Below are 21,620 nucleotides of genomic sequence, written 5' to 3'. Positions count from 1 at the left end.
TTAAAAACAGTAATATGTCATCCGCATAGAGACTAATTTTATGATGGCTGTGTTTGGTTTTAATTCCATTAATGCTCTCATTCTGTCTTATTGCTGCAGCTAAAGGCTCAATAAATATAGCAAAAAGAGAAGGAGAGAGTGGGCAACCCTGTCTGGTTCCTCTTCCAAGAAAAAACCTGTTGGAAATCTGTTTATTAGTTCTAACTGATGCATTGGGGTTGTGATATAATATTTTGATCCATTTGATGAATGATTCTCCAAAATCAGGGGGCAGCAATAAGGAACTTCCAGTTTACTCTGTCAAAAGCTTTTTCAGCATCCAGCGATAATATAGTCATTTCGTGGTTTTTAATGGTGGCAAAGTCTATTATATTAACAAGTCTTCGGAGATTGTCATCCGAGTGTCTGCCTTTGATGAATCCAGTTTGGTCGAAGTGAATTATGTGAGGAGTGATTTTTTCTATTCTCTGTGCTAGTGCTTTGCAGATCATTTTTACATCTGCATTGATTAGAGAATTGGGGCGATAGCTTGAAGGACTATTGGGATCTTTGTCTGGTTTTAGAAGGAGGATTATGTTGGCTGAGTTCATGTTAGGTGGTAGAGATTGGCTTTCCTTGATAAATGTGACCGTTTTATAAAACGTTGGTGCCAGCTGTTCCCAGAATTCTTTATAAAACTCAGCAGGAAAGCCGTCAGGTCCTGGTACTTTACCATTAGGCATTAGTAACAGAGCTTCATGAAGTTCAGACAACGAGAGCGGAGAGTCTAAGTTTGTGATTTGATCCTCATTTAACCTGGGTAGGTTTACATTATTAAGAAATGAGTCAATACTTCGCTCTGACGGATTGATCTGTGGTGTGTACAAGTTTTTATAAAAGTTTTCAAATGCTTTATTAATTTTGACCGGATCGTGAGTGACATTTCCTGTTTGGTCCATAATAGAAGTGATTGTTGATTTTTCTCTATTAATTTTAAGCTGATTAGCCAGAAATTTGCCAGATTTATTAGAGTTTTCAAATCTTTCAAGTGGTTTAAGTTGATTTGATTAACAACTTGCGTGTTACAGATCGTTCGTGGTTGGATTGTAGGAAGTCAAATGGATTAAAAAAATAATTGTTAAACCACTAATATATAATGGCTCTGTCATTTTTTCTAACCTTCGTTGTCATCCTCCTGTGCAGAGCTCCCAGCTGTGTCCTGCTCTTTTCTGTTCAGGAAGTTGGTCTCAAGGCAAAACTCTGACTTGTGCTCTTGATCGAAAAACTCTTCATCTTTAGACTAATTTTGGTTCTTCATCTCGTCCCCATTCTCTTTCTCTTTAGTAGCAGCTTCCTCCAGCTCTGTCACCTATTCTTCATCCTTATAACTTCCATTCTCAGCTTCATCCCTGACTTTTGTAATAGTAAAAACAAAATGATAGTTAAAGAGCCACTCCAATCAAATGGTCTTTTAACATTTTCTTGTTCCTTTTTCCTGATGATGGGGTCATATATAAGGAAAACTGAGATTAAAATAGTGTTTCTGAGTTTTACTTCATTTAAATGATTGTAAAGCAACAACAGGCAAAATAAAGGCTTTTTAGAAAAGCTTGTAGTTATGTAGAAGCTATCAGCAGGGCACAAGCTCCGCTCCATTCTGATGCATCCACTTGCAGACACATAGATCCATGAACGACTTTGTTTGCACCAACTGAGCCAGCATCTGGCTCAGAACTGTACAGCTGGACAGCTCCAATATTTCTTCACCATTTCTGTTGCGCCAGTAACAATAGATGTGTTTGTGAGTGCCTGTAAGCTAGCAGAAGAGAGACTAAACAGATGGGTGATGGGAAGTGGGGGCGGGCTTGCTTTGTGCCAATGTAGCAGGATGAGTTAATTGGGCTCCCAGGTGTAAGCACTGCAGTCCTGGTGCTGCTAATTAGCACCAGGCCATCTATATAGCGGGACTAAGCTGGCTTCTGCTCATTCCTGCCGGAGACAGCCTCCCTGGGTTCCTGCACCTGGAAATGCAGCGATGTGGATGTCACCACTCCAGGTCATACAGCCAGTGAGCGTGTGACTGGGGTGGAGGCGAACTGGAACGGAGCGCATCGCTCCAGTTCCTTGTGATATCCCCCACTGACTGGTATGTGTGTGATGTGCGCCTCTTCACCCTGCATGTCCTCTGGTTGCAGAGGTAATGCCCTGCTGCCTGTTTTCTGGTTTGCCTCCACAGGTTGTCTGGTGGAACCCGCTGCTGCTGTACAGAGTTTTGGTCCTTTTTGTGAAAGTGTCCGTAGGTGTTCTCTACACGCCCCACCCCCATCCGCTTTGGTGGTCCAACGAGGGAGTCACTGACGGCGGCGTCTGCTCCCCCCTCACACTTCGCCTATGGCCAACCACGTGACAGAGCAGGTGCTCCTGGGAGTTGGAGGCCGGTAGTGACGTGATTACACCTGCCGCTTCCTGACCACCTGTAAGGGACTCGGGTACACAAACTCTGGGACTTCACTGGTTTGCTGTGTTTTGCTTGTTTGCAACTAGCCTGTCATGGGGTATTGGTTGTTCTGTTCCAGTGTTGTTGGGGTACCCGTGCTATCAACAGGTGGGCTTGAGGCCCTTGATGTTATTTGTTTTCCCAGAATCTTGTTACCAGGATTCTGGGATTTTTAGAAATTATGCATCAGACTGCAGAAGTTAGAGCTCTCACCACTGTGACGGGGTCCTCTGGTTCAGCTGAATTCTGGTCTGACTTCCTTACATCGATCTTTTAGTATGTTACATCGTTTTGTTCAGCCTGGGCCAGGGAATCGCATATTCGTTTTTTGCGACATTCCGGAAAAAAATGTGCGAGCTCGCGAAGATCGCAACAGTTGCAAATGCGCTACACATGTGCTTGCATGCTGTTTTCATCTGCTTAGGTGAAGTGTTGCTCACTTTGCAGAAAATTCATTTTCGCAGGGTCCTAGGTGTGTGCAGTTTTCGCTCAAAGATGCAGAAATTTTTCCAACTGCAAAAAAAAAATGATCCTTGCAGTCAGTGGCTGCAGGCCATAATATTATTTAAGTTTAAACCACATATTTGGTGATTAGTGTGGTTACTCTGCAAATAAGCATTAATAAGTGGGGAAAAAAGCACCTGTAAGAATTTTCAAAATATGCATAAAAATGAGAACAAGAGGTTTAAATCAGTACGCAAACTCTTGTTTCTGAACTCTTGCTTCTGTGTCGACGTCACGAAGTTGGGCTGGTTGATGTTTCTGCTGCAGTTCTAACCTCCATGTCTTGTTCAGAAGCAGAAATCTGGAAAGACACTGAACGACCAACTGTCCCTGTTGATGAAGGAATATGGAGATTCCCTCACTGCTCAGGAAGGTCAAAGGTCAGGAGTGGGAATTGTGAAGGGGGAGCTTCCTGCATCTGTGCAGAAGATCGTTCAAGTCCCACCTGGTACTTTAGATTGTCATAGGACATGCGGTCAAGGTCTTATTAAAAACTTCAATCTTTCAATGCTCCTTTGAACTCTGCCGTAGATACAGTTCTTAGATCTGCCACAATTCTGAAGGTAATGATTTAAAGTTTCTATTTTCATATTCACTTCTGTCTTTCTTCTCTAAACTGCATCAAGGAGTTTTTGGAAATTGACTCAGGAGAATATTGGCACAAAAGTGAAGTGTGAACTAAGTTACTGAAAGAACTTAAATGATTTTTTTTTATTTTCACCGACTTAAAAACGGCTCGGCCATGAGCCATCACTGAACAAACACTCAGCTGTGGGTTAAAGAAACTCCAGGTTTTTCAGGGGTTCAGGCCAGAATCCAGGTCCACAGAGCTGAACCACAGATTTTTGGTCTTATCCCGTGTGCTATCCTAGGCACTTAACATTGGGAGTTGGGTCACTTAGACCCCACAAGACAGAACCTTTTTTTTTTCTTCAATGATATGTGATCTTCACTGGTGTCCATGGATTACATGAAATCTTTCCACCTTTCTCCACCTTTGTCATGGTTGGGAGAACACGTCAATGCAAGGATGGGGTCATCTAAGATAGCACAAGGGTTAAGCAGATTATCTCTTCCTGCTTGAAGACAACAGAGCCTGTCCAAGCAGATCACACCATGTTCATCTTTCCACCTCCACATCTATCTAAAGACACAGGGGTTGGGTGGAACATATGAGGGGCAGGGCAGATGAAGGTCTACAGTTCTGCTGCTGGATGGGTGGAAAAGGGGTGTGGCCTCAGCTGAGTGTCCGGCTGGTGTTTTCAGCAAACCTGTGTGACATTGGAAAGGCCTTTTTTTTTTCTCCCATCATGCCTTGAAAGTGTCGCAGATTCATAAGGGGGCTGGACCTGTCAGATCAGAACCATTTGGGTCAAAGTGACAATGAAAGAGTTTTAGCAGACAGATAACTGCATACAGGAGCAATCAGACTATTATTTAAAATCTAAATTTTACGTCCTCAGCCCCCTACTGATTGAAACCTTTTGTTTACAAGCAGGAAATAAGTGAGCAGTATAAGAAGTGTTAGGACTTTCTCTATGGATGTACTAGTCTTCTAGTACATGTACTAAAACTGGAATGATACAGAGAAGATTAGCATGGCCCCTGGTGCAAGGATGACATGCAAACTTGTGAAGCATTCCTATTTTTCCCCATACCTGTTTTAGAAATCCGTACATTTTAGACGAGGGAAATTTGTTTTGGTTAACTATATATGTTTTGCCAAATAGTTCATTAAAAAGTATCAGAAAAAACAGAGGACAGAAGTAGATGAGACAAGTAGGTTAATAAACCAGAAAACCAGATCTCACCTCTTTGTTATATCTGGTTTATTGTAGAAAACACTTCATTGGAGTCAATTTAGATAAAAAAAATTAAAACATAAGGCCCGTTTTAAAAATGTCAATTTTGTGGGTTTTTAGCCCTGGTTAGATATAATGTTTTGTGATTATTTTGAATATTCTGCTAAATAACTCATAACTTCATAAACATAACTTCATAAAGGTCTTTATTTTATTAATTAATGGATTTAAATAAAACTGAAAGAAAAGACTGAATCCAAAGTTCCTAGCCTGAAATGATTTCATTTGCTATTAATTTTTCATTTATGTGACCAGCTATTCTGAATCATTTCTGTTGTTTTCATCCACCTTAAAGTAAAATTCAATGTGAGGCAACATATGTTGATGTGAAAATTTCATCCAAAATTTTAGAAAATGAAAAATATTTCCAGTGGGTGGTCCTTTTTCTCTCTCTCTCTTTTTTAGAAGACAATCAACGTTTGTATTTTTGAGGCTGGCAGTTGATGATCACTATTGGCAGAGCATTTAAAAGCTCCTTCGAAAGATGGAAGTGTTGTATCTTGCATTTGAGTGATAAGAACCAATGCTTCTGCATCCCTGCATTAATACAGTTAGGTCTGAATAAAATGTCCTTTCATACAAAAGGATGGGGTTGAAATTTCATGCTTTTATTGGTTTATTTGAGCAAAATTAAAATATTTATTACAAAGATTTTTATTGAGAGAAATAAAAGACTGAAGCCTTAAAAAAAAAAAAAACTTTATTAGTCAGTTGGATGCTGGTGTTTGTTGCAGGTTCTGGATGCCGGTCGGATCCGGGCCTTTGCAGAACCCTTGGTGCTGCTGCAGGATCCAGACAGCATCTTCTTCAAGATGGTTCAGCAGACGGGCAAACAGGAAGCTTCAGCTTTACATGAAGCAGCCAAACGGGTCAGTTCCACAGGAGACACCTCAGAGGATCCAGCAAAGTTCTGGCAGAACCAAACCGGGCCTTTCCTCCTGCAAGCTTTCAACAGCAGCCACCGTCTCGCCGCGCTGACGAACGGACACCTAGAGACGGCGGACGGTCACCTGGTCATCTTTGAAATGGCTCTGAGTTCAGACACGCTGCTGCCTCAGAACGGAGGAGTCTGGCCCGAGAGGGTCCAGCCTCTGATGGAAGCACTTACCTCCAGTTGGGACGCTGCTCCACAGCCGGCATCAAACGCCACAACCATGCACAAAGCTTGTTCAGCCAGAGAGAGAAAGAGAGCTGAAAAGTTCTCCTCTTCCTCACACGCGAGCGTTGCTGAGATGAAGAGTTTGTTTCTGTAAATACTTTGCTGCACGAAACAAACATTTCAGTTTTTGGACTTTTGTGTGTTTTTGAAGCAGCTGAAGACTCAAAAACTCTTCATACAAATATTTATAAAAACCTCAAAATAAATTAGACTTTCAAGACTTTTTTCCAACTTTGTATTTCATCAAAAACATTTAAATCATGAGTTCATTTCACTGAAAGTTTTTTTCTGGACTGTGAAATCTGTCAGTTTGGAGGCTCAACTGTGTGAGAAAAAAATCATGAGCATAAAAATCTCAGGTAAGACCACGCCCTCTTTAGAAAAGACATAACACTGAGGCCTTGTGACATGCATTAAACCCAAAATAAACCTGAAAAAAAGGTTTTGTACTTCAGAAATCTGAATTTATGCTGAATTTTCCATAAGAATACTTTTTAAATTGCAAGTTTTATAAATGTTATGACTTTTAATCCCATTAATACTGTTTTAATATAAAACTAGTGGCGGGCAACAAGAAGAAACTTTGTGGCTTCAGTTTAAGAAACAGTGACATTTTCACGTCACAACGCAAGAAAGAAACTGAAACATGAAAAAACAGGATTTTCTGTGAAGAAGTGTAAATGCAGGAAAAATAGCAAAGAACAAATTCAGAAATCAGAAATCTCTGAGAAATAAGTAGAAATTTTGACCAAAAGCCCCCCCCCCAAAAAATTAATGCCAAATGTTCCAGATCTGAATGGAAAATGTATTTTAAGGAAATAAAAAAAAATATTGGAAATATTCAAATAAATGTAAATTGTACTAAAATGCTATAGAAACGAGGAAAAAATAGCTTAAATTAAAGGTTTTAGCAAATTTTAGCAAAAGACCTTCTGGGGCAGCTCCTCCACTGCAGACTGCCCCTGCAGGGGCGAACTCGGAGGTGAAGCCCCCCCCACCTCAGTTCTGCGGCCGTGTGGGAAAACAGAGGGTCGCCTCCTGGAGGGCCTGCCACAGACCTTCATCGATGTGCTGGCTGAACGGGTCCAGGTTCTTCCTCACAGTGTCATGAAGAAACTGGGTCCTGGACAGAGAGTAGGGGTGGGGTGGAGTGCAGCATTCATTTAAACTGATTTGCAGATCATAGACGAACTTTTGATCTGTCTTCTGTTGAAAGAGGCGAGGAATTTGAAAGCATCAACCAGTCTGTTGTCTGTGACTCATCATCAACGTTTATTAACCCTTGTGCTAACTTAGATGACCCCACCCTTACATTGACGTGTTCTCCCTACCATGACAAAGGTGGATAAAGGTGGAAAGATTTCATGTAATCCATGGACACCAGTGAGGTTCACAAATCATTGAAGAAAAAAGGTCCAGCGCACTGTCTAGTGGGTCTAGTGGGTCTAGAGGAAGGGAGGAAGGGTTACATCAGGCTTTGAGACCTGAATGAGGCTCAATTCTGCTGTTTCAACGAGTGAAAGAATCTGGATCTTCATCAGAAACTCAAACAAACTGTTTAGTCCTTACTACTTTAAGGCTTCAGCACTTAAATGAAGTTGTCAAACTGCTTTGCTTTGTTTTATTTGACACAAAAATTTCCAAAAAGTCTGAAGTTCAGTGTGATGCCTGAGAGACTAATGAGGATACTCCCCCCACCGTATTTCATTTATTCCGTAAATCAATACAAGATTCTAGTCGTTTTTACTTATATTGTTTTCATCATGTAAAAATTTTTTGACAATATGTTAACAAATGACTTGATGGACCATCATCACTGACAGTGAAATTCTCTGGAATCATCAGGACAGATTGGTTTGCCTGAATAGTTCAGGAACTGGTCTTTGTGAGTTTCTGTTGCAGGTTCAATTCCTTTATCCATAATTAGAGTTGAGAATCATCTGAATTGGAGTTTTACAGGATTCAGCCCAAAATAGCAGTAAACTGAAGGGTCTCAGTGTAAAGCCCTGAGGTACTCCTGTCAGGACGTCTTTGTCTTCAGTGTGTATGTGAGGATACGTCTGCGTACTTGAGGAATGATGGACAGGTCTGGCGCAGGTCATGGAGGCCGATCTCAGAGGTCAGAATTCCGTTGATGTACATCTTTCCCTTAAGTTTTTCCATTTCCATTTATCCAATGTGATTCTTGTTTTATGTCAGGATTCACAGATAAATTCTCTTTTGCATCATCTCCTCTAAACCACGTGTTAAACTCAAGGCCCGCCATGTCACTTTATGTGGCCCGAGAGAGCATAAAAGTTATAATTTCTTAAAACAAAAAATAAAAATATGTGTGTATTGATTCATATCTAGGGTGTATCAGACTGGAAATATCGGATTGGGCAACTATACATTAGGACTTAAACACTGTCCATACCACCTAACCTGAAAGAATCAATTTCAAAAAGGATTTATGCTTGAGTAATAAGCAAACATGTTTTCTATGAAACTGTGATTGTAACTTTAAAAAGTTATAATAAATATATATTGAGTTATTTAACATTAAGGAGTAGATGCATTTATTTTTCATTACATTTAGATTAGATGGATGGATGGATGGATGGATGGATGGATGGATGGATGGATGGATGGATGGATGGATGGATGGATGGATGGATGGATGGATGGATGGATAGATAGATAGATAGATAGATAGATAGATAGATAGATAGATAGATAGATAGATAGATAGATAGATAGATAGATAGATAGATAGATAGATAGATAGATAGATAGATAGATAGATAGATAGATAGATAGATAGATAGATAGATAGATAGATATTCTTTATTGATCCCACATTGGGGAGATTCACTTGTCACAGCAGTTCCAAAGAGCCGAGAAAAGAAAAGTGACAGCAATGTGCAAAAGTGGGTTAGCCGTCACGTGACATAAGACGTGACACACATGCGCCATTACTATGCATTGAGTCTTGCCTGTCTTGTCAGTCTTGACAATGTCCAAACAGGTACACAAAGAATCACAAAAGGGGATCCAATGTTTTACCATCAAAGGCAAAAAATTATGACAGCAAAATTTTACAATACCATGTTTTTTGTGTAATTCAATTTTTTTTTGTTCTGTCTGAGGCCTGATGCTGGGGCAGAGGCAGGAGCTGAAGAAGTTCCTGATGAAGGGGCATAGGGAGGAGCAAGGACAACTTCCTCAACACGTCCATCTGGAGAAGATGGAGGGAGAAGACAATGTTCTTATTCTTATGTTGGAATATTGTTGGTATTTTTTAAATTAAACTTGTTTTGATGTATGAGTTCAGTTTTTTTTTGTTGACACGTTAAATTACTAGTAATTTTACTGCTTTAGTTAATATTTAGGTTTTGACTGTTTTGTATTTGTGATTCCCTTCCTATTGTGTCATTGGCCTGATCAGCCAGTATAAAATCTCCCTAATGTTTCCTGTTGGTGGGTCAGTTTAGGTTCAGTTGGTTTGAGCTTTTGTTATTGATTCTCTCAGTTACATTTTTGTTAAGTTGACCCCATTTTATTGTAAGCCCATGACATTTTTGGGTTGGGTAAAATAAAACCCCTGATTTGAAGCTGTTTTTTGGTCCTGTGGCTCAATCTCTGCCGAGCAGACCCTGACAAGAAGTCTGCAAGGTACCGGGATGGACATCCTCTTCTGTGATGGTGAGGGGGGGGGGGGGGGGGGGGGGGGGGGACACGACTGCATGGCTGGGCCGGGCTGCTGGCCGGGCTGCTGTGTCAGAAGAGATGATGACTGACCTGGTCTTAATCCTCCTCGATGCCCTCATCCTCCTCTTGGAGAGCAGTGACAGCAGCAGCCTTGTCCGGAGCATCATGGTCCAGGCTGACATGCTGCCCGTCTGCTGGTACAAGTACTCCACCCCGATCAGCTCCCCTGCAGTGACGACAGAGAGCTCAGGTCACTTTTGTAGGTTGATATGAAGTCAGATCTACACCTCTGGCCTCTTTTGTCATTATACATCTGTGTATGCAGCAGGTTTGGTGAAATCCTAAACCCTCTAAAGACCAAGCAACCATTGGCTCTTCTGGCTCAGGGCGTGCTTGAGGTGGCCACTGTAGGAGTCCAGAGGCCACAGATGTTCCTGAGCTGCAGCATCTGCTGCGCCATGCTTTTTCCACCTCACCAGTCCATCTATCAAGAACACCTGGAAGTACTTGGGGCTTGCAGACTTTCCCAGATGGAACCGTGTAAACATCAGCAGTTACGTTTACAGATGGGAAATTGCAAATAAAGTCTAAAGTTCCACCATTTACTCCGTTAAACTGAACAGAATCTGCACTTGCCTGAGATGAACTGCTGGCCTCCACTCCTCCTTGAAAACTCTCTGGATCACGTCTGGATTGGTCAGGCCAACCATTTCGTGCTTCCCCTTCAGAGCGCTTAGCCTGAGTCAGACGGTGGGCATCTCTGGGGTCCACCTCGAAGAGGGACCTTGGCTAGTTGATACCGACTCATATGTCCGGTTGCCATCCTGGACAGAGCCCTCAGAGCAGGTAAGGACGCTCGAGGACCTGACCATGCTCGTTACCAACGTTGGTATTCCAGACAGCCGAGTCAGAGGTAACTCCTGCGAGCTCCTTGTCACCTGAACAGAGATGTTTTTTTAAGAACAGACTCAGACTGCTGTTTGAGAATCCACAGGGGAAAAACATTCCCAAACCTTCTTGGTGGAATCCATTTTAAGGATGGATCCAAAGTTTGTCGTGATCCTGGCCTTGTAATCCTCCACTCGCATCAGGACGTCGTGGCCATCAGCAGCCAGACGGGTGACTAAAGAGGGGGCAATGGTGGAGGTGGTGGAAACTGCCCTCTCATGTTGCTCAAGGCCAGGAACCGCTCGCAGATGCCAAGCTAGTGGATCGCTCTGAAGTCTGAATGCTGCTCCCGCAGGGTTTGTGTACAGCCAGTTGGCACTGTTGGCACCAACGTGTAAGAGCTCATACAAACCAATGAAAATTTGAAATAAAGGTTGAAACATCTTCACTAATGAACATTTTTCAGCTGTTCTGGATCACAGAAGCAGGAAGGAAAAACTGATGAAGATCTAGCAAACAACTAAACTGATGAAGATCTAGCAAACGACTAAACTGATGAATATCTAAAATTTTAATCCAGTTTGGTGAAGAGGAGGATGTTGATCTAATGATTGTCTTCAGCAGACCTTCATCTTCCTCACATCATCCTCACCTGCAGAGAACATCTGATGACATTTCTGGTTTGTTTCGTGTCTTCATGGTGGATCAGAGAGCTTCAGTCAGTGGTTGAGATTTGAACCTGCACTCTGTTGCAGGGACATACGCTGCTGTTCAGCCACTAAGATGACTGGTGTATGATGTTCATGTCTGAGTTTCTTCCCTTCATCTGAATGAGGATCTGCTGCTGTGATGCGGACAGAATGGCTCAGTGGAAACATGTCTGACGCCAAACGTGGAAGTGTGAAGGTTCAAAACCCACCAAGGATATTTGTTAAAAAACATAGGGTTTTTTTCAGAGTGTAAATCATCTTCACTTCAAATAAGAGACGAGCAGCTGATCTGCTGCAGACAGAACAGCTCAGTGGTAATGACTTAATTCTTGGAGCAGAACACTGAGGGTTAAATTCCCACTGAACATCTTTCTAATCAAACTAATGTTTTTTTTCAGAGTCTGGAACGTCTTCACCTCATCAGCACAACGAGCTGCTGTGGTGCAGACATGAGGGCTCAGTGGAAAAACATCAAACAGTCACAGCAAAAGTTTCAGGGTTCAAATCCCATTGAATATGTTTGTAAATAAACCAATAGTTTTTCCTCAATGTGGAACGTCTTCACCTCATAAGAACGACAAGCTGCTGTTCTTGTCTAGGTAGAATATTACAGTGGTAGAGAGCAGGTTATTAAGAAATGAGGGTGCAGGTTCAATTCCCACTTTTTGACAGAGGCAGTAACTTTCCTTTTCCTTTCTCCTGGAGCCTTTTTTTCAGTTTGTTTCTATTTTTTCTTCTGAGATCTCAGAATTTAAGGACTTTACTCCATACAGGGTATTTGTATTCAGTCAGAATTTAAGGACTTTACTCCATACAGGGTATTTGTATTCATTAACCATTTAAGGTGTTGTTGGACCCAACGGTGATTTATTAAGAAATACTGAATATTATTCTATGTCATGATTGATTGATTTTTCGGTTCTGTCATTGTATCTTATTTTTTTTTCCACACCACACCCATAATTTAATTCTTGTTCTCAATTTATATGTTGATATATTTCCTTGGAAGGACGTGTACTGAATAACTTGAAAAAATCTGAATATAGATTATTTTTCCTTTATACCATTTGATCGGCGTCGAGTGTGTTATTGTGGGTTGGGAGAGAAATAAAATCTACTACCGCATTCCTCCTGTACAAACCTTGAGTATAAAGAAATAAGTTCACATTGGGAGCTTAATTGACATCCCACTTGGGGTTATCCAGGTAGGCAGGGTTACATTATTTTTAAACTTTCTTAACACTGAGAAAAGATCCTGATGCAATTTAACCCTTGTGCTACCCTATGACCCCACCCTTACATTGGCGTGTTTTATCTCTACCATGACAAAGGTGGATAAAAGTGAAGAAGATTTCCTGTTATCCATGGAGACTAGTGAAGATCACAAAACATAAAAGAAAAAAGGTTCAGAGCACTGTCTAGTGGGTCTAGATGACCCACCTCCCAGTGTTAAAATGCCTAGGATAGCACAAGGGTTAAATGTCTACAACTCAACGGCCACTTTATTGGACACAGCTTGCTAGTACCAAGTTGGCCTCCCCTTCTGCCTTCAGAACTGCCTTAATCCTCTGTGGCATCGAATCAACAATCTTACTGGAAACATTCCTATGAGAGTTTGCTTCATGTTGACGTGATGACATCACACAGTTGTCGGCTGGACATCCATGATGCCAATCTCCTGTTCTATCACATCCCAAAGGTGATCTGTTGGGTTGAGATCTGGTGACTGTGGGGGCCATTTGAGGAAATGTTGAAAAAACCAGTCTCAGATGATTCCAGCTTTGTGCCTTATCCTGCTGCAAGTAGCCATGAGAAGATGGAACATTGATGTCATAAAAGGAAAAAACATAGAATAGAAAAACATAGAAACAAGAACTGAGGCCCATATCAGCACCAAGCAAATATGACTATCGGTGTGTTCTGGTTAATGGGTCTTCATGATGCTTATATGGATTTTTTTTTTTAATCAACAAAATCAATCTACATCCCAGGGGCTTTATCAGTTTTTAAGGTGTCATTAACCCACAATGAATGAACTGTTTACATGCAACACCATCGGATCAACAATCGGCATAACCGACCCATCTCGATCGGAAAGAAATTTTGATCCGAACGAGTCTGATCGGGGCAGACTATTCCGAACGGCGTGTTTACATGCCGCATTTTTCTTCTGATCAGGCGTTCTTTCTGATTACTTTTGCCCATGTAAACGCAGCTACTGACTGCATGACTGACTGCATTACAGAATTTATTCAGTTATTTGAAAAGTCTCGTTCCCCTCTCGAATTGTTCGATGCTTCCCCAACGACAAACCCAGGATCAGCAGTGACCTGAAGAATCTCCTGAACAGGAAAAAGAGAGCTTTCAGACCCGGAGGAGCTAAAGAGGGTACAGCACCGATAAGTACGGCATCAGCTGAGGAAGGGGAGAGATTCCCACAGGAGGAATCTGGAATCCAAACTCCATCAGGATAACATGAGAGGAATGAAGAGGATCGCAGGATGCGGGGGGAGAAGCAGACCCATCAGAGGCAGCAAAGAGAGAGCTAACGAGTTTAACACCTTTTTATGTAGGTGTAGCTCTCTGAATGCCTCTGCCTCCTCCCCCTGCCTTCATCACACCACCCCCTCTGCTTCCTCTCGGTTGCTGCACAAACTGTTTTTTTTTCGCAGATCTTTTGCCTGAAAACAAAAACACAGGTTGTGCCGTGAAGATTCTTCAAACTAGAACCTTAATCTTAAACTAACAAGGATGAAGAAATCAAAAGAAAACCGCGGCTCACTTAACCTTCGGACAATATGGAAGTGGATGCTTCTAAGGAGAACCGACACATCAAAGAAATCCATTCCTATGCATGTCAAATGAAGGATGATGAAGAATGCTCTTCAATGCCCAACACACCTATGAAACGTCCCCCTGAAAAGGTGAGAGAAGAAGAAAAGCAAAATAATCCTGATAAAACCGCTGCTACTGAGCCAACTTTGTCTGAGCTACAGTCCACCATTATCACAGCAGTTACTGAAAAAAATGAACGAACAAGCAGACAAAACTGATAAAGCTGTGCATTACAATACTGTCCAAATTGACAATTTGAAGAAGTTGCACGATTTTTGCCATCAGGACGTAATGGACTTTAAAAGGAAAAAAATAAACGAGAGCCTGAAAAAGCTATGTAAACAGCTAGAGAGGTTGGAGAGATGGAAAACCAAAAGGAATGATGCAGACTGCTACAGCAGAAGAGTGAATCTACGCCCGTCTGGTGTCCCTGAATGAAATTCCGAGGACATCAAATCAAGGGTCCAAGAAATTTTGAAAGAGATCTTACCAACCAAAGATGCTGCAGTGGTGGTCTCAGCAATCGACGTCGCACACCGAGTTGGAAAGCCCAGTGGGAATGGAACCATTCAACGTCCCCGGCCCATAATCATCAGGTTCCTGTCCAGATCGGCCAGAGATCTCCTGGGGAAAAGTTCTAAAAAGAATGTCTACCTACTGGATCATCATCTCCGTCTCCAGGAAGATCTCACATCTGCTGATGAAGAAGCTTGCAGCCACTTATGGCCAGTGATGAAGGCAGCCAGGGAGAAAGGAAAGAAAGCCTACTTCTTTGAAAACATGACTTTCATGAACGGCAAAGAAATATTACTGAGTTAAGTTGAATTATGTTTGTAAAGGTCAGTATGACAGTATAGAACAGACTAAAGGTTTAAGGTATACTGAATATGTGCAGCGGTTCCTGAACAAAACCAAGAAGTTCCTAAGTTAATTTATTTTCTCTTTTATCTTGTTCAGTTCTTCCTTGTACAGGCTCTGCAGAGTCTCAAATTTGAAGTCCCAGAAGCCAACAAGGGCCTGTCCCTCCTGCCCAGGCCTCAGGAGACCTCACCCGTGCCTCCTCAAACGCCTGCTGGAACCTGACCGCCTCCACAAAGTCAGAATGGGCTGAGGAGTAACAGATGAGGCCGTCCTGCAGGTCCAAAAGCTCTGGTAAAACCATCACACTTTAATGTAAGAGAGAAGAATCTCAGACATGTCACCTTGTTGACCATCAGTGGGGGGTGAGACGCTGTCCTTCTGGTGGGGGGACACCAGGTTGATGGCGTAGCTCACGTCATTTTCCAGCAGCCAGTTGAAGGTCTTGACCTGTTATTTTCCAAACTGGACCTTCCACCGGTTAAGCACCAGGGTGGGGTTATGGACATGCCCCCCCCTCGCCTGTGACATGGGCTCGTGCCTCCTCCACCTCCTTCGGGGTTTTGGCCATGTGGCTCTCTCTTTGGGGGACAGAGTGCTTGTGCCTCCATTGAGGCTCCTGAAAACTGAATGTTCAGTCGAAACAAAGCGAAAACCTCCAGAAATGTTAATGAAAAGACTGAGAAAAGTAATAAAGAGTTATAATTTCAGTGAAAAAGACCTAGCAAACGAATAAACTGATGAAGATCTAGCAAACGACTAAACTGATGAACTGATGTCTGAGTTTCCTCCTTTCATCTAAATGTAGATCACCTGTTGTTATGCAGACAGAGTGGCTCAGCGGAAACACGTCTGACCCTAAAATGTAAGGATGATGGTTCAAAACCCACCAAACATTTTTGTTGATAAACTCAGCAGTTTTTTTAGAGTGTAGAACATCTTCCCCTTAAATCAGAGATGAGCTGCAACCCTGTAGCAGACAAAGCAGCTCAGTGGGAATGACTTAAACTCATAAACTGAAGATTGGGTGTTCAAATCCCATTCCGTATCTTTGTAAATCAAAGATTTTTTTCAGAGTGTAGAACATCTTCACTTCAAATAAGAGACGAACAGCCGCTCTCCTTTAGACAGAACAGCTCAGTGGTAATGTCTTGATCCTAGAAGCAGACAATGTGGAACGTCTTCACCTCATAAGAACAACAAGTTGCTGTTCTGTTGCAGACATGAGGGCTCATTGGAAAAACATCAGACCATCAAAGCAGAAGACTGAGGGTTCAAATCCCTTTAAGTGTCTTTGTAAATAAAACTAATAGTTTTCTCATAATGTAGAACGTCTTCACCTCATAAGAACGACGAGCTGTTGTTCTTGTCTTGGTAGAATAGCACAGTGGTAGAGAGCAGATTATTAATAATCAGAAGAGTGCAGGTTCAATGCCCAACTTGAGACAGAGGCAGTAACTTACCTCTGTCAGCTAGAAACTTAAAGACTCAAGATAATTGAAGAGAGCAGGAGCTTATCATTCTTTTGAGGTGAAGACGTTCCAGACTCTCAAATAATTGTTATTTTTTTTAAAAGACACTTTGGGAGGATAAAAACTCTCCCAATGTTAAAGTGCCTTGGATAGCACAAGGGTTAAGCAGATTATTTCTTCCTGCTTGAAGACAACAGAACCAGTCCAACCAGATCACACTAGGTTCATTTGTCTGGCTGAAGACAAGGGGGTTGGGTGGAGCATTTGAGGGGCAGGGCAGATGAAGGTCTACGGTTCTGCTGCTGGATGGATGGAAGAGGGGTGTGGCCTCAGCCTATTGTCCTGGGGCCTCATTTATAAAACTTTGCGTAGGATTTGCGTCAGAAGTGGCGTACGGATGAAACATAGGACGTGTGTACGCACAGAAATATTCGGATTTATAAAACCGTGCGCACGCACATCCTATGCATCTTTCCCTTAATAAATCACAACCAATTCTAAATGCTGCGCAACTTTTGCGGCTTCATGACACGCCCATAGTTGCCCATAAATAGTCCGTGAAACGCCCACAAATTAATATTCATGGCTTGCAAAATCATGGCAAACACAGAGAGGAAATCAAAAAAACGTAACTTCACTCAATGTGAAGTAGAAGTTATCGTTGGCGATGTGGAAAAGAGGAGAAGAATGTTGTTTGGAGGGCACAGTGTCACCGGAGCGCCAGATGCACCGGGTGACACACGTGGTTCCTCCGAGTGCTCCTCTGTCGCAGAGGTCCAACAGGACGGCTCGAGGAAGTTGGAACCGGCTCATAAGCCACTCGTCCTCGTTTGTCAGCAAGTCTTCTTGCTGTCTAAAGATGTGTTCACTCCGAATTCTTCCATTTGCCACATCTTCTAAGAGAGCAAGATCAGCCATTGTGCGTCATTACGCATTGTGATGGGGCATTTTATTTCCCTCCATTTAATTACATCTGACAAGCTACAGATGTCGGTAATAATCGACGTGGAAATGGGAAATTGATCAGCGCAAATGTAATTTCTTGTTGCTTTCTGAAAGGTTGAGACATACGCCATACATGATTTTATCAAAATAAAACAAACTAAAGGCATATGTATGAATACCATAATTCCATAACTTATGAAGAAATGTTTTAACATTAAAACAACTTTCCCCAGTGGACAATTAGTACGTCTGTACGTCCCTCCGCACCTATATCTGCTCCGCCAGACGGACACACTGACGAGAATATCAGTTTTGTACATTATTTCGTTCTGTTAACTATATTATTTATGAGGATGAATTGCACAACATGCCAATATTGCAGAACATATTTCACTTTTCTTTTTGCAAATATGTGTTCATTTGAATTTCTGTTGTAATTTTCGTTTGATTTTTTTTGTATGTTTCACTGCTGATCGATCAAACGGGTGTTCGTGTAGGCTTTTAATTGTAAGACTTGTTTTGTGAAGTCTTCATGTTATTTATGAGAGGCAGTATTGTCATTTTCACTTTCACGTGTTTCTTCCATCTGCCGACGGTGTCGCCGTTTCTCATTTCAGCAGTTTTTGTGCGTACGCCTGGGTCAGAGCTTGCATGAAGGTACGCACATTTTCCCGTCAAGTTTGCTTTTTATAAATATCAATTATTGCGTAGAGAGTGGAAAATCTGTATGACATTAAAAAAGGCATTTTTTCCCCCCCATCATGCCTCAGAAGTGTCGCAGACTCAAAAGGGAGCTGGACCTGTCAGATCAGAACCATTTGGGTCAAACTGACAATGAAAGAGTTTTAGTAGACAGATAATTGCATACAGGAGCATTCAGACTAATATGTAACCCTTGTGCTATCTTAGATGACCCCAATCTAAATTTTACATCCTCAGGTCCCTCCTGATTAAAACATTTTGTTTACAAACAGGAAATATGTGGGCACTATAAGATGTGCTGTTGATATACAACATGAATGTACTAGTCTTCTAGTGCATGTACTAAAACTGGAATGATACAGAGAAGATTAGCATGGATGATACTCAGAATAGTGTTCATCTTTTTCCCGAAAGCTGTTTCTTCTTTTTTCTTTTTTTTTATAGAAAGCCTTAGATTTTATAAGAGGGATCCTGTTAATGGTTAACTATGTATGTTTTTTCAAAAAGTTTACTAAAAAGTTTCATAAAAAACGAAAAGACGACGGAAGAAGAGAAGACAAGTTTATTTATAAACCAGAAAACCAGATCTCACCTCTTTGTTAGATCTGGTTTGTTATAGAAAACACTTTATTGGAGTCAATTTAGATCATCTGAAAAATTAAAACATTTTAATGACCCCACCCTTACATTGATGTGTTCTCCCTACCATTACAAAGGTGGATAAAGGTGAAGAGGATTTCATGTAATCCATGGACACCAGTGAAGATCACAAATCATTGAAGAAAAAAGTTCAGCGCACTGTCTAGTGGGTCTAGATGACCCAACTCCCAATGTTAAAGTACCTAGGAAAACACAAGAGATACATTAATAGAAGTTTTTATATGTTAATAAGGTTTCAAATGTGTAAAGTTATTGAAAACTTGGTGTGTAAAAGCCAAAAAGGCAGATATATTTGATATATCTTTGCACAAATTCTCTCATTTGATGAGTGACCTGCTCCTAAATACAGCTGTTTGACCACCGGGGGACAGTCTACCAGCTGTCCCCAACATACCCCCTTCCTCATATAACCTCATATTAGGGTGAGGGGGTGGGGGGCTTAGCCTGCGATGGGCCTTGGGGGGGGGGTTACTAGGCAGTGGCCCCCCTCCTATGGTTGCCGTATGGAGTGGGCCCCCCCTCTTTCGGTTTTATTTGCACCTTAGACATGTAGGGCCCTTGGTAGGGGGGGTGCTTGGACATCACTGCCAGCAAGCAGCAGATGTCCTCCTAGCACCCTACCCGCCAATTTTAACCGCACCTTAGACATTTAGGGCCCCTTGGTGGGGAGGGTGAGGGGAGGGTAATCTTGGTGGGGAGGGTAATCAGGAGATGTCCCCTTAGTGCCCTACCCGCCAATTTTAACTGCTCCGCCCTTAGTACACACACCCCTCCCCCCTCAATATATACATCCCAACATAAACACACACACATGCACACACACACCCTCTCAAACACACATACACGCACACACATTTTGCAAGGAAGGTGGGACCTATGACCATCTGTCCCCTACCTCTTCCCTGGTGGGGGGTACGGGCCCCTTTGCAACGGCGGCCGTGTCCCCGGGGCGCCGGCTTCCTGGGCCCGGCGGTGCTCTCTCCGCGCGGTGGGGGGGTTCACATTACATCTGAGCCGGGGGTGTTCGTGTCCCTGGGGGGTGGGTTCTGGTCCCTGCTCCTGAGCGCTGGGCCCCGCCAAATTTCCAACTGTGGCCGAGCCTGGTCGGGCCATATTTACAACACCCCTTGTGGGCCCTCTTTTTTCCCCGGGGTTCCCCCTCCTGGGCGGGGGCGGCGGGCCCCTGCCTTGCTCCTCCCTGGACCAACCGTGGGCCGGGCGGATGGCTGCCTGGAGTGCGGAGCGGGTCTCCCTTGGGGGGTCCTGGCTCGTACCTGGGGTGGGGGCGGGGGATGCCCGGAACTCCTGGGTGGTGGTGGGGTGCTCGTCTGGGGCTCTGGGCGTCCTTCTTCAGTGGGGCCCTGCGTTGGGCGCTCCCGGCGCGGCGGGGGGGCTGCTCTCCTGGTTAGGCTGGGGCGGCGCTCTCTTTCCCTCCGTGCCTCCCTGCTCTCTGGCTCTGGGGGCCTTGCAGCGGTCCTGCTGGCCCTGGCCTGGGTGGCGGGCTTGGTCGCCCGGGCGGCGGTTGTTCCCTCCCGGTTCCCGTGTGGCGTTGGGGGGATTACGGCTGCCACTGCTGCTGCGGTGGGGGTCTTGGGGTGGGGATGGCTGGGCACTCTCCCTCCTTCTTGTCACGTTTCACCATCCATTTTAGAAGAACATAAACACTCACCTGAGCACAGTTTGAATGATTGAATGACTGAAATATTTCACACTAGTTGGTTTTAAAGGCATAAGTATGCGTGTGAACACTATCTGTTTTGTGTTCATGTCGACAGGTGGACATTTTTGCAGCTAGCAGGTGTGTTTATAACATTTGAGTGTGTGTGTGGATAGGCCCCGCCCTTTTTGTACTACATTTGAACCTTACCATAATGATTAACAACCAGTAAACTTGTTGCTTTATGCTGCTTCATGGTCTTACCCCCCTTCCCCTCCTATTATCACCCTCCTACCCCCCCTCTCTCTAACGTCCCTCTCTCTTCTTCCCCTCTTTCCTTTTCCGTCCGGTCCAACACCAAAGATTTTCAAACATGATTGAAATTAATAAAGTTTGGCCTCAATTACAAAAGGGGTTTATTCAGAGATACCTTTGGTTTGTCTGAAGATAAATAACCCCTCTTGTTAAAGTAAAATATGTCCAACACAAGAGGCCCTCAGCTCTCATCTGTCTGCCTAGCTGTTGGACAGGACAAGTTAAAAAAAAAAAAAAAAAAAAAAAAAAAAAAAAAATTGTCCTCGTTGGTCATCCATAAGCCCATTTTTTTGGTCTACTTTTCTGAGAAAACAGTGGACTCTTTATAAACTACAAAATCGTGCACTCTTCCAGTCAACCACTCTAACAGCTACGTATGTCAAGATCTGCTGGCTTCAGCTGCTCAATAAACCCGTTCTGAACTGCCTGGTTGGAATGAGGTTTCATTGTCTGAGTGAATGTTTCATTTTGACGTGCGCTTGTTTTATGTGGCACAGATCAGCATCACTGCTCCCACTGAGAGCAATGTTCTTCACATTATAGGTGAGTTAAAAATACACAGTAATCATGTGCAAATATGTCACGGACCTTTGCTCAATTTTCTGTATTTGGCCCTCACCAAAAAAACTTTGGACACCCCTGGTTTACATCGTCTTCGTTCTGTCTCCCGTCCCCCTCTTCCCTGAGTGGTTTGTCCAACTACCCCCGTGTAAGGTATCTCGTCCCGCTCTTTTTGCTCAGCCAAAACTCAAGCTATCATGTCCGATGTCCTTTCCTTCTTCACTGAGTCCTTGTAATACGAGTTCTTGACTCATTAAATTTAACTTTTGTCATCCACAGCGAAAATGGATGCCGGTGTTATCTGATGTAGGTCATTGCGTAGTTGC

The 21,620-nt window shown here is 42.9% G+C and overlaps 1 protein-coding gene, 1 non-coding gene and 1 pseudogene across 4 annotated transcripts; all 3 read left to right on the top strand.

The window, feature by feature from the left end:
• Positions 1 to 1,942: 1,942 nt before the first annotated feature.
• LOC144990190 (uncharacterized) lies at positions 1,943 to 6,221 on the top strand. Of its 3 annotated transcripts, XM_078943094.1 has the most exons (5): positions 1,943 to 2,125; positions 2,216 to 2,455; positions 3,272 to 3,428; positions 3,512 to 3,543; positions 5,577 to 6,221. In XM_078943094.1, the coding sequence occupies exons 3-5, from the start codon at positions 3,317 to 3,319 to the stop codon at positions 6,093 to 6,095; spliced, it is 663 nt and encodes a 220-aa protein (XP_078799220.1). In that variant the 5' UTR covers positions 1,943 to 2,125; positions 2,216 to 2,455; positions 3,272 to 3,316; the 3' UTR covers positions 6,096 to 6,221. The 3 variants fall into 3 exon arrangements, 1 of the variants encoding a protein (XP_078799220.1); XR_013654180.1 differs by lacking the exon at positions 3,512 to 3,543 and having other exon boundaries at positions 3,272 to 3,360; XR_013654179.1 differs by lacking the exons at positions 3,272 to 3,428; positions 3,512 to 3,543 and having other exon boundaries at positions 1,945 to 2,125.
• On the top strand, positions 4,525 to 4,631 carry LOC111946588 (U6 spliceosomal RNA). The gene has a single exon (XR_002872321.1). It is a non-coding gene; the product is annotated as a U6 spliceosomal RNA (small nuclear RNA).
• A 12,199-nt stretch (positions 6,222 to 18,420) lies between the features above and the next one.
• Positions 18,421 to 18,507, top strand: LOC111946591 (U6 spliceosomal RNA; annotated as a pseudogene).
• Positions 18,508 to 21,620: the final 3,113 nt, after the last annotated feature.

The sequence above is a fragment of the Oryzias latipes genome, chromosome 2 (assembly GCF_053564925.1).
Source record: "Oryzias latipes strain Hd-rR chromosome 2, Olatipes_Hd-rR_3.1".
NCBI lineage: Eukaryota > Metazoa > Chordata > Actinopteri > Beloniformes > Adrianichthyidae > Oryzias > Oryzias latipes.
Note: the sequence above shows the minus strand (reverse complement) of the source record. Positions and strands in the feature narration are given on the sequence as shown.

Excerpts from the sequence above, each read along its gene's own strand:
- LOC144990190 (XM_078943094.1), top strand. The coding sequence starts at position 3,317 with ATGAAGGAATATGGAGATTCCCTCACTGCTCAGGAAGGTCAAAGGTCA. Across the intron at positions 3,429-3,511 it reads GATCGTTCAAGTCCCACCTG|ATACAGTTCTTAGATCTGCC; the intron begins GTACTTTAGATT and ends ACTCTGCCGTAG. Across the intron at positions 3,544-5,576 it reads GATCTGCCACAATTCTGAAG|GTTCTGGATGCCGGTCGGAT; the intron begins GTAATGATTTAA and ends TGTTTGTTGCAG.